Genomic DNA, 13,105 nt, shown 5'->3' on the forward strand with positions numbered 1-13,105 from the left:
GAATCTTTTGAAAGGCAGTAGTTCATGTTGTTGTTTAGTCATTAAGTCATGTCCGACTCTTCATGACCCCATGGACCAGAGCATGCCAGGCCCTCCTGTCTTCCACTGCCTCCCGGAGTTTGGTCAAAGTCATGTTGGTCGCTTCGATGACACTGTCCAACCATCTTCTGTCATCCCCTTCTCCTTTTGCCTTCAGATTTTCCCAACATCAGGGTCTTTTCCAGGGAGTCTTCTCATGAGATGGCCAAAGTACTGGAGCCTCAGCTTCAGGATCTGTCCTTCCAGTGAGCACTCAGAGTTGATTTCCTTCAAGATGGATAGGTTTGTTCTCTTTGCAGTCCAGGGGACTCTCAAGATCCTCCTCCAGCACCACAATTCAAAAGCAATTCAAAAGCTATGAAAAGTAATTCATAGGGATATCATAATTTGGAAACAACTTGTCAGCACATAGGAGCAGCAAATATATCTACCATTCGGCCTAAGTCTGTTAAAACAATTGTTGGGTTCAGGATGTAGTACAGTATTTATGTTTTGGAAGTGTAGTCCACAAAACAGTGTTTAATTCAGGTGTGAATATCTGCAAAAGCCACTTCACCTTGGGGATTTCAGGAGCATAAAAACTTATTTTTTTGCCTGATTTTATTTTTCCTGGTATAGGAGGGATCATATAGATATTCCCTGGGCCACACTTTGGCCACCCTCTGTTGGTCCTACTCTATTTCCTGCTGGATGCCTCCATGTAAAGCACTGTTATTTAGAACTTTAGAGAAACTCCAGGACTTTCCTGTGTTTGTGTGTGTGTGAAACCTTGAATACATATTTGAACTTACACAACCCTGTGCAGTGAGGCAGCTATCCCAGATGTTAAGATTGTGTAGCTTTTTCTGTTTCTCAAGATTTTGCTTCTGTCAGTATCCACAGCACTTAAAAAGTCACAGGAGATGCATGTGTATGCACTGAGACCTGAAACCCTAATTCTGTGTATCTTGCTATATTGAGACTAGTGAGCAGAGAAGCTTTTGGGATTGGTCTGAAAGGAAACACATCATATTTTATTATTTGGAAAGCTGATATTTTGTTTTGGTCTTTTCTTATCTGAAACCCATTTCTCAAGCCTAATAACCCCTGTCCTCCATTCCTGCTGTGTCCCACATCTTGTAATCACTGAATGTCTAGGTTGCTGCCTGGTTGTAACCTTCCTTTCTGCTTTGAGCTAATGTCCTGGTATATTTGTACTTGCATATTTAAGCACTGTTTCTTCCTCTTTTATTTCAGGATGTAGATGGAGAAGAAAGATTTGGAGAACTAGATCTAAGAAATTATTTAGATGCTTCTGAGGTTGTTCCTCCAACAGACAGAACTCCAGAAATTTTTAAAAAGGCCCTCTCTGGCTTATCTTCCAGGTATTGAGGAATAATAAAGTTAATGTATCTAGGTATTGCTGTAAAGTTTGTTTTTGCAGAAATAGACTGTATGGAAACAGACTTTGTTTTGAGATTCAGTTGTTTGGATAATAAGCTGTTTGCAATAAGTATTTTTTTTTCTAAAGCTCGGCCATAATTAATTTCCTTATACTATATATTCCATATATTGATCCCTGATCAAACTAAAGGGCTGTTTATTTATGCAAAACATTTCTGTGCAATTATTTAATTCAAAATTTCCAGGGTGTATTTTTGCTGATCCCAAATGCATTTCATGAGGAAATCTCTAAGCCTTAAACATATGCATATTTATTTTGAAGTAGATGTATGTGGACCCAGTGGAATTTATTTATGAATGAACTGACATGGGATTAGATTTTAGTTTAAAAATTCTGTCTGGAAATTGATTTTATTTTTTATATTAATGAAAAATATGGAAAATGATGGCTGGAATCCAGTAGCACAACTTACACAATGGAAGGCTGGTGATTTCATCAGCTGCAGATTTGTTTTTGTAAGTTAAACAGTTCCTGAGGCTACCTTGCATCCCCTTTCATTATGGGAAAGCTGCTGGGGGCTGCAAGACAGGAGAAGTCTAATTTCCTAATTTTACCACTGCTGTAAATCATCCCACCTGGAATGATTCTCAGAAATTAAATATCTTTCCCCCCATCCCATGGTCTAAATAAGGCTTTCACAGGACAGAAATAACTGGAGATTTCTGATTTGTGGAAAATTGCTACAGCTGATGATGTCATTAGCCTTATGCAGCATCATTTCCACTACTGGATTTCAGCCACAATAATAAAATAAAAATATTACATCGCCATTGGTATTGTTGCTTATATAGTAATTTCTGTCATTGAGTCAGTGTGGGTTAAGCATTAATTCAGACATCAGTTTCTCATTTCATGGGGAGGCAGATAATTCTAACTTTTAATATATTTTTTCCCTTTCCAGATGGAAGAATTGGTGGATTCGTGGGATTTTATCATTAGTTATGATTTCACTTTTTTCCCTGATCATATACATGGGATCATTTATGCTAATGTTGCTTGTAAGTATGTGAAACCATCAAATGTATTCACTTTGTTGGTCTAATACAAGGATAGGCAGATCTACTGGTATATCTCTGGGATTGTTTCAGTAGGATGGCAAGAATTTTTGATTCCAGCTGTTAAACTATAACACTAAAATTGTTCTGTCATATATTGGAACTGAAAAAAGTTTGGATTGTTTTAAAAAAACTTGCTGATATAAGTTTTTTCATTTTCAACGACCCAATGAAGCTGAATCGTAAGAAATTTAGGACAGATAAAAAGAAATATTTTACACAATGTGTACTCGAACTGTGAAATTTACTACCAGAAGACAGTGATGGCCACCAAGCTGGAATCTGTCAAAAGAGATCAGAGACATCTATGGTGACTGGGGACTTTAATGGCTGCTAGTGATGACCAGTGTATATGTGTGTGTGTATGTGTGTATATATATGGTGGTATTTGGTTTGCTTATATATAATATAAAAATTTCATTGCCTCTCCCCTTTATTTTAGGTCTTGACCATACAAGTAAAGTGTTTCCATGAAATTATCACTATAGGTTACCGAGTCTATCGTTCTTACGACTTGCCATGGTTTAGAACATTAAGCTGGTAAGTAAGATATACAAATTCTAGCCTTCTTTTACAGCTATTTCCTGTTACATTTCATAACGTAGCTTTTTAGGAAGGACAGATGCTGGAGTTAATTATCCTGTTTCTGGCAAATTGACATTTATTTTGCATTAATTTTGTACTTAAACTGAATGTTAATAAGACATGTGAGTTTCATTGAATTGATCAACTACTAGGATGAAACTGAACAGTTCAAATCTATTTAAATCTTCTCCATCCACTCCACTCCTCCTTGCTACAAAATTACTTTTTTTGCTTAAACAAGATTCCATTTGATTATGGTTTAAGAATACAGAATACTGTACTGAGAACTGAATGGAATGAGCTGTCTGATTTTAATCTTTTCATCTGCAGAGGTATTGTAGGATCCTGTTTCCAAGAGTAATGTAGCTATTGTGTACATTGTAGGTATTTTTTACTGTGTGTGAACTACTTTTTCTATGGAGAGACTGTAGCAGATTACTTTGCCACATTTGTTCAGAGACGAGAACAACTTCAGTTCCTCATTCGCTATCACCGATTTATATCTTTTGCACTTTATCTGGCAGGTAAGCTACTGTATCTTCTTAGTACTCCTTGTATTTTGTTGGCTAATGTTATGTACATCAGATTCTAATGTTTCTTTCCGATGAAGTTATTTGAGGCTTGACTTCATCAAAGGATTTGTTATAGCATTAACACAAACATTTCTGATACTGTGTAGGAAATAATCTTGTGGCATTTTAAAGGCTAACATATTTTATTTGGTGTAAAGTTATCAGAGTTGCAGCTCATTTCATCAGAATTAATATATGTGCCATCCTTGGAAACTGTACGTACACACAGATCATAGGGTATGGTGAGAATCTGCTAATGGCATCTTGGAAGTCTTACTTTATGGCCTCATCATTATTCTATGTATACTATATGAGATAATGTTGAAGCATAGTACAGGATGTTTCTAGAAGTCAGTTTTAATAAATTAAATCTTCTTTTAATTGGATTTGGGAGGAATTCAATTCCCAGAGTAATAGACTGTTATAAGACAACTCCAAACTCTGTGTTTGAAAACTTAGAGTAGTGTGGCAGACATTGACTGAAGTCCTGTTGATACAGCTATGCCACATAATGTGGCCGTTTCTGAGAAAGAAAGAATTTCCAGTTCCTTCTCTGAAGGTCCAGCGGGTCCCACAGAATCTCCTGAATTGTGGAAAGCTGTCAGGGGCTGTAGGACAGGCTGGAGAGGGTGTTTAACCTCTGAAAATAGCTGCAGGAATGATTTTACTGGTGGTGTAGATTTTTGGAAATTCAAGACTTCTCCCCCGTCCTGCAGCCCCAATGGCTTTCCTGTAATGAATGTGATTCATGGAGAGCCTGAAGAACTTCAGCATGGGAGGAATCAGAAATGTCCTATTTCCTAAAAAATCACCACAGCCTTACACAATGTAACATTTGGAACAGGATTTCAGCCAGTGTGGTAAAATGGGGGTGGGCTCCTGGGCATTAGTAGATCACTGGCCAACATCTGGGGAGCGCCTATTGCTTGTTATTTATACCCTTATGAATAAAATGTACCCAGGTTGGACTTAGTTTCATTCTGCAAACAACTTATGTCATCAAGTGAGAGAAAATGTGTAGCATAAGTTAGAATTGCTAAGCTGTAATACTTGAGAAATCAGTGTTCTTGCTTTGTAAATATAGTGAACCTTGGTGGATCATAGAGATTTTTTTAAAATTAGCAGATGGGGATAGACTGATAGTGGGCAATACTTGGTATAGATCAGATATGTTTTTGCAACTCTTCCAGAAAATTCTCTGGATTTGGCTGTCTGGAAAAAGAAATTTGCACAACTATTAGACAGTTGCAGAATCTGCCTTTTTATGTGCCTTTGCTTTCCAAATCTGCATGTGGGTCAGATTAATGAAAGGAGTGATGTTGGTTTATCTGAGAAATCGTATTCAGATCTGAGAGTGGCTATATAGCGGAGACTTATGCAAACCTGGCTGTTTATTAAGGGCTAGCATTGGTTTCCATTTGTGTGTCACTTCACCTCTGGACTTCACCCAGATCTTGAAATATACGAGTTACCTGTCTTCTGTTTCACAAAGTTAATCATACAGAGTGACTGGAACACACTGAGTAATAATCTGTTTGCAGAGTATGCTGTGCTAGATGCAGAGTGCACTACATTTAAACCTTCTGAGATCTGAAGATGAGGTTGTGATAGGGAGTTGTGTTCCGTGGATGCAGAAAGCAAGAAATGCAGAACACATTCCCATTCAAAGGTATACTTTCAATTACTGGAAGATGCTCCTTGGCTTCCTCTGTATATTGCTTTAGGTTGTCTCTGAAAGGACTTCTGTTCCATTAGGTATTTGGCACCAGAAGTTTTCAGCTGCTGGACTGTAATAGTGCTGATTATACAGTATAGGTTTCTGTCTGTTGTTCATGTTGGACCTGTTGTGATGAGATTGAATGTTGATTATTAATTGCTTCAGTATTTGTGTTGAAGGGCAAAAATATATGAGCAAAAAAAGCCCAGTCAGTGCAGACATAAATAAATAGCTTGTTGGCAACATGACCTATGGTTTGTCTGGATATCAAAGACTGTGCCTCAGCCAATGTCTGAACTCTGTGCGTGTTGAATCAGGAGATATAATGGACAAATTCTTAATCCGTAAGGAAAAGTCTAGTCATCTGGACTATATTATGTGGAGTTAAGACTGATTCAGTTGAAAACCAAAGGGTATTTTAATATACGAGTCTAGATGCTGGAATAATGTTGTAAAACTTGTGCCTATCTTATGTTCTGTTTATAGGTTTCTGTATGTTTGTGTTGAGTCTGGTGAAGAGGCATTATCGACTGCAGTTTTACATGGTATGTATCAATCCCTTAGCTGCTAAATATATTCTCAAAATCATCAACAGTATTAATAATTTCCTCTATTGGCATGTTGAAATCTATTTTGAAACCCTTGTAGATCTGTGTCAGTTCTTTGCCCCACACCATTAATAAAAATGTTAATTTGTCCTGTGGTAGAAATAACTTTGCCAAAGTGTAATCCTCGGTTTTGCTAAATAATACTGGTTTAAGGCCATTTAAGATTAACTGTATGTTGAAAAAGATGATATTAACTTTTCTAGGTGAAAACAGAAAATTAGATTGGTATTTAAATGTGAGCCTATCTGTGTTCACATATTTCAGTGGGTGAAATTTAACACAACAGCTGTTTGGGGGTACCTTCATGCAACACAGCTTTCTCATTGGGTGTAAAATTTACTCATAACTATCTTAGATGAGCAAATAAGATGAAATCTCAAAAGGTGCATCAGTACCATAAAGTATGCAGTTGAAAACTGTATTCCTTATGGTACTGATTTAGCCCTGAATAATCTTTTCACTGAAAATTATTACAGTGCATTAAGAAGTGTTAAAAATATATTTTTCATGCTGATATGATCATATAAACTGAAAATGAGTATATTTACCTTTTATACATGATGCATTGTTTGTATGATCTGTGCAAATTTGGGAATAACCACTTTGGGGTGGCAAGGAAGGTCATATATGGGTCATACCCCAAAATTACACTACCAGATAGTGGCTGTGTTAAAAATGCTTATTTGTAAAAGCATCACTGTAGAAAATGTGTTAGTATTTATCAATGAAGAACTCTTCTTTAGTGCTTTGCAGTTGTGAAGTCTTAAATGTTAGTCAGTAACTTGTAGGAACTAACATGTATTTTGATAAAAAAATTCTTAATTTTATGGCATGATTTCACCTTTGCTGCTAACATCTCCATGTTATAATTTTAAATTATGTCTCACTTGGGCACACAGAATACCCCATTGCATCCCATCTTCTTTCTGTTTCATTCACATCGAGATACATTTAAAAAGTTTTTAAATTAATGCATTTTAAAGTTGTAGGCAATTTAATAGAAATCTCTTTCCCCAACTGTCTTGTCTTGAGAATTAACACAGATTGTGATATACTGTCTCTGCACATTTCTCATTTCTTACAACGTCTGTCTCTCTCTTTCTGCTAAACTACCATTTTTATTTAGATGTATTGGTTTGTCACTAACTGTTGTGTTATTGCACTGTTAACAGTTCGCATGGACTCATGTCACTTTGCTGATCACTGTAACTCAATCCCATCTTGTCATCCAAAATCTGTTTGAAGGCATGATCTGGTAAGGGGACAATAATTCTTAGAAGTCTATATAAATATGTGTCTCACTCTTATATGAATGTGTTTCTAAGGCTGATCATGATTTTTCCGTTTTTTCCTCCCAAATTTTATATAGAAAACTAATTAGGCCTTGTGTTGGCTTTAAAATATTTCAAATCAATAAGAAAATAAGCCAAATAATAATTCAAAATTAAAATCTTTAACCTCTGTTCAACATGACATTGGTTTTATAATACAGATAATTAGTTTATAACAGCAACAACAAGATGCCATCAAGTCAACTCTGATTTATAATTCTGACTGTATAAGTATTCAGAAGTAGTTTACTGTTCACTTCTTCTGGGGCACTCTGGGACTTTACCCAACTCCAGGAGGCAGTGGAAGATAGGAGGGCCTGGTGTGCTCTGGTCCATGGGGTCACGAAGAGTCGGACACGACTAAACAACAACACATATTGGATCTTCTCTTGGGAAGCATAGTGAGGAGTTGAAATTTCGACCTCTAGGTCTGCAGCCAGATACCTAACTTACTAAGCTATTCAACCAGTTAATTGATTTATAGTTTAATATAATTTTCAAGGAGAATAAATGCATGCTGAGCTGTGTTTAGAGAAAATGAACTCCATGTCAGTTCTAAATTTTTTTGGCAATCCATTTGGTTACAGTGGGATTTGCTTCCTCTTATAACTATGGTTTGAGACCAGTATTTGCTAGAAGAAACATGGGTGGGCATATCACATCCAATTACACATGTTCTAGATTAATCACACTACCCTCAGAGCACTTCTGTGTGAGTGCTGCCCCATCAATTTCATTAGCTTTTTAGTTATCTCCTGGCTTAACCTTATTTCTGTTCAGGACAATAAGATTCTCTTGTGTTTTGGAAAACTGGTTTGTTTCATTATCACTTCAAATCATAGCCATGATGCAAAGAACTATGACAATAAAGCTATAACGAAAGGGATTATCTTAAGTCCTTGTTTTTGTTGAAAAGTCCTTCCCCTTCATGACAAATTTCTTTTGGAACAGAGGGAAATTTAAAAGGCAATTTATGATGCAGAATAATATCCTCACAGAATGTGGTCAGTTGTTCAAGGAATGGCGGTTGACAGTTTCACTGTATCCTATATTAGCTTAAACAACTCTTTGATTCCCTCTTTATTTGTCCAGCTCCTGCTTATGAAACTGGGTCTCCTCTACAAGGGAGAAAGCAGAATAACAGGACACTTTTAGGCATGATTTTGAAGCAAGAAGGTAGAGAAGGGTTACTGTGGTGAGCCGCCTGAGCTCATGTATTTGAATTTTACATCTGTAAAGTCATTCTTCAAACTCTTAAGATCAGTATTAATGTTATTTGCATAAAAACTAGCATCTCGTAGATGCTGTACAAAGATTTAAAAAATACTTTTCCTTACCCACATGTTCACAATGTAATAAACACAACAGGAAAGCTAAAAAGACTACGGAGAAAAAGAAAACTATTGGTGAATATCCAGTTGTGTTGCTCCACTGGTGTAGTCAGAATGATATCACCAGGAGTATCAGATTACTGCTAATTAACTCTCCTTGCTATGCTTTGGGGTTGAGCACAATGAGATAAAGTTACAGCAACCCGACATTGAAGCAAGGACTTTAATTAGGTACCAGCCAGTGGTAATATCATTCCTCCTGCATCAGTAAAAGTACACAACAGGATTTGGGCTTTTTTTAAAAATCTGAAGTGTAAAGGAATATAAATAACAACATCCTTTCCAGTCACATACCTAAAATGTATCTATCAGTCCAGTATAACATGTTTATCTCTTAAATACACCACAATCTCTTCTTTTTAGGCATCATTTCCCTGTCCTGTTTCACAACTTCTAAAATGTACAGTACGGTATAAATTTAAAATGTACACAACTCAGTTGCTTAACAATGCCGTGTCACAGTGATCATTCTATAATTGTTTTAAAAGTTTGTATCTAACTTCCTTATAACCTGTATTTTAGGTAATAATGCTAGAAGGGTTAATTTGTGTGACTTCCAAGTTGGTCAGAGATCTTCTAAAAGCCAAATGTTAATAATATCTGCTGCTTGAATTTAAATTATTTAACTTTTGCTTTTTAATACTCAGGTTTCTTGTTCCAATTTCAAGTGTTATTTGTAATGACATTGCTGCTTATATCTTTGGATTCTTCTTTGGGAGAACTCCATTAATTAAGGTACATAATTTGAGCACTAATCAATGTTTAAATGTATTATATACACTTTTAAGCATATTTAGATGGTTAGCACATTGTTGACATCTATTTTTTCTGTAAAGATTTATTGTTTTGTGGAAATGTAGCCATAATTGTGTCGTAATTGAGCATCTCTGCCTCACATTATGGCCAGTGTGGATGGCCTACTGTTTCCTGTTCAAGCAACCTTTGTGTCCTTACATGAGCTATCCTTAACTTTGACCAGTCAAAGTCTAGAGTTTTTGATGTATGGTTTGCTAGTTTTGCTTGTGTGCCAACACACATTTTTTTCTTAGTAATATTTCTCACTATTTTCTGAATTTCATAGTTTGTTAACTCTTATGCACCAGGATTATTTAAAAACAACACTGAAAGTTATGAGATGTTTTCTGATCCCATTAGAATCCCATAGTGCTGAAGGTTATTATTAGTGTTAAGAGATAAGGGTTGGGTTTTGCATAATTGTTTCGTGTTTCTTGAACCCACAGAGAATTCCCTTCCGCATTAACTCCTCTCCCTCATGCTTCCAACCTACTAAAAACCAGAGTACGTCATTTCTGCTCTCCAGCATCAGGATGTGTTGAAAAACATTGTTGGACACATTTTGTCCCAATATGTTATATTGGCTAGGACAAAAAGTACCCTAATGGCAAAACTCTTTAGATTTGCTGGGACTATTTTTGTTCTAACCACCTTTGTCTGTGAAAGAGTAAGCTGTACATGGCAAGCAGCGGCAGCTTGACAACAGTGTTTTGAACTGATCAGGTGATAATCCTACAGAATGCCAATCTAATTATGTATGGATTCAGCAAAAAAGTGACACTCCAGAGGACAAAGTGTCTTCTTTAAGTGCATGAAGGTTGATTTATAAAGTATTAACAGTGCTGTCACAGAGATGTGTTATCTTGCCTAGTGAATCCCATTTGATTGGCTGAAATCTTGTGGCTTAGTGTAGTAAGTGACCACTGGAGTAGGCCCATTGAATCAATGGAATGTATGGAGGAGTTGACTCATCAACTGCCCAGTGATTCATTGGACCTACTCTAGTTTCAATTTCTTATGTTAAGCAAACAGGATTTCAGCCATATTGTGTTGATGTTCTTCTATCTGATACTATGCCATTTGCAAAAGTATACAGTGGTGCCCCGCATGACGACGACCTCACAGAACAACAAAATCGCATGACGACTTTTTTGCGATCGCTATAGCAATTGCAAAACAATGTTTCCTATGGGGGATTTTGTTTGATGACGATTAGGTCCTTGCTTCGCGAACTGTTTGTTTGCAAAACGACAATTTTTCCGGCTCCGCAAAATGGCTGCCCTGTGTTTTCTGGACCCATGCTTCGCAGAGCAGCCATTTTAACAGGTGATCGGCATTTGGAAAATGGCTTCCCCTATGGGCGATCTTCATTGGATGATGAGGAAATTTCCCCATTGGAACACATTAAATGGGTTTCAATGCATTCCAATGGGGAATTGTTTTTCGCTGGACAATGTTTCACTTAACAGCGATTTCAGGGGAACGGATTGTTGTCGTGGTGCGGGGCACCACTGTATTTCTTCTAATTTGAAAATGTAAGGGGTTAGTAGGATTATCTGATAAATTAAGGTAGTGTTGAACCTTAGAATACAGATTTCTGATAATTGTTTTTTTAAGGGCTGCTTAGAAAGACATTTGAGCAACAAAGTTAAACTTTCCAGAATAGTGGCTGCGTTAGTCTTCTGTAGCACAAACAGCAACAAATCATGAGAAACCTGAATGTCAGAGTTATAATATCATTCATTTTTCTTATTGATCAGTTGTCTCCCAAAAAGACCTGGGAAGGCTTCATTGGTGGCTTCTTTACCACAGTGGTGTTTGGATTCATTGTAAGTAGATGTGCCCTTCTCATACTAATGTTGTGTTATTTGGCATTGGATTTGAAACTGGAACAAAGAACCCTGGAAATGTTGCCAGTCCCCTGTAGCATTCAAGCATTCGGCCTTTGTCAAGTTGAGGCCTGGAATAGCCTCTTGTTTTTGGGGCAGTCTGGCTTGTGACTGTAATTATAATGACCGGCGGTTTGCTGCAGAGGAAATGAGCAAAGATTACTGTGATACAGGATGACACAATTTGATTTTGCCCCCATAAGATTCAAATCCAGAACTGAAGTAATAAAGAGAATGTGTCCTAAAATCTAAGAGGCCAGCTCACCAATACACAACTATCTACAGATGATCTTTTGTAACTGATATTACGTAAGGGCAAGATAATCATTTTACAATATAAATATACCGGCTTTTCACAATATAGAAAATCAGATTGGTGGGTGGATGGTCTTGCCTTTGCCCTGACAGATGGTGTTGGTGATCTCAAGCATTACAGTTAATCTCGATATCCTGGCAGCAGAGGAGGACACTGGAGGACCAATGACTTTCACAGCAATGTTTCCCACTCCATCAGGTGTTTTCACTGGTGCTCACCAATAAGGGAGGCAGGATTGATGTTAATATAAAATAAAGTTTTCTTCTACCTTTCTCTTTATTCATATCAAAGTGTTGCAGGACATAATGAAATATAGGCAAAATAAAATAATGACTAAAATGTCAAGACAATCAGACTGTTTTTGACCAGAAGTGGTTAAAGCTTTAGATGTGTGCAAAAACTTTTCCTTGATTTCAGCTGTCATCCAATGGGGGTCTGCATCCATGAAGCGGATGGGTTGAATGCTGTTCCAGTGCAACTCTTCTGGAGTGAAAGGTTCACCAGCTGCACATTGTTGCACAGGGAACACCCAAGTGTACTCACAACGCTTTTCTACTCTTTGTGTGTGTATTTGGGTTATCTTTCTGTGTCCCCCTAAGCCTTCCTGGAACATGTAGATTTGCCCCAAAACATGCCTTGGTGGCATGTTTTAGGGTGACTGTACACGATTGTCAGATCCAAAATAAATTGCTGGTGTTTTACTTAGCAGTAAAAAACGCTTATCCTTTGTCTCCATCATATTGGAATACTTCAGTGCATGGGTGGATCTTATTTACTTTTGCAGCTTCTGTGCCTGTTACTGGGGGGGGGACCCACCTGAGATAGCATCAGACAAGCTTCTCATCTGTGTATTCCATACACAGGAGCTACAACCTCCCTTTCTGGTCACTATCAGCCTGACTTCTAATTGTGGGAAGACTTAAAATAGATCTTCATAGGAGAAACACCAAAGTATATACACTTGGAGCAGTTTGGGAGTATTGGTGGCACCAGCAACCCAATTGTTTCCAGTAATATTAGATACACCATAGGAAGAGAGAATCCTTGGTTTGTGTGCATGTGTTTTCTTTTTAGTTGGAAATGACTAACATGAAGTTGAAGCCTTCGTCTTATCACAGTCTCTTGATGGATTACAGGTTGCTTACCTTTTGGCTCAGTATCAGTATTTTGTGTGTCCTGTGGAATACAACAGTGAAACTAATAGATTTGTCACAGAGTGTGAACCATCAGAACTGTTTCAGTTACAGAAGTACTCCATACCAGCATTGCTACAGGTTGTGCTGGGAAGGGTAAGTAAAACTGAACCTTTAAAGAAAAGGAGAATCTGGGTTCCAAATATGTGATGTAAAGCTTTCTCTTTTTT

At 37.2% G+C, this 13,105-nt stretch overlaps 1 protein-coding gene across 1 annotated transcript in view; it reads left to right on the plus strand.

The window, feature by feature from the left end:
• The window catches only part of CDS1 (CDP-diacylglycerol synthase 1), a 33,482-nt gene that overhangs the window by 12,068 nt on the left and 8,309 nt on the right, over nucleotides 1–13,105 (plus strand). The window contains exons 3-11 of the mRNA XM_073002012.2: nucleotides 1,276–1,403; nucleotides 2,385–2,481; nucleotides 2,981–3,078; nucleotides 3,508–3,647; nucleotides 5,899–5,957; nucleotides 7,193–7,275; nucleotides 9,390–9,477; nucleotides 11,298–11,366; nucleotides 12,879–13,031. Of these exons, the coding sequence (XP_072858113.1) occupies nucleotides 1,276–1,403; nucleotides 2,385–2,481; nucleotides 2,981–3,078; nucleotides 3,508–3,647; nucleotides 5,899–5,957; nucleotides 7,193–7,275; nucleotides 9,390–9,477; nucleotides 11,298–11,366; nucleotides 12,879–13,031 (915 nt within the window). The remainder of the gene's footprint in view (nucleotides 1–1,275; nucleotides 1,404–2,384; nucleotides 2,482–2,980; nucleotides 3,079–3,507; nucleotides 3,648–5,898; nucleotides 5,958–7,192; nucleotides 7,276–9,389; nucleotides 9,478–11,297; nucleotides 11,367–12,878; nucleotides 13,032–13,105) is intronic.

The sequence above is a fragment of the Pogona vitticeps genome, chromosome 5 (assembly GCF_051106095.1).
Source record: "Pogona vitticeps strain Pit_001003342236 chromosome 5, PviZW2.1, whole genome shotgun sequence".
Lineage (NCBI taxonomy): Eukaryota > Metazoa > Chordata > Lepidosauria > Squamata > Agamidae > Pogona > Pogona vitticeps.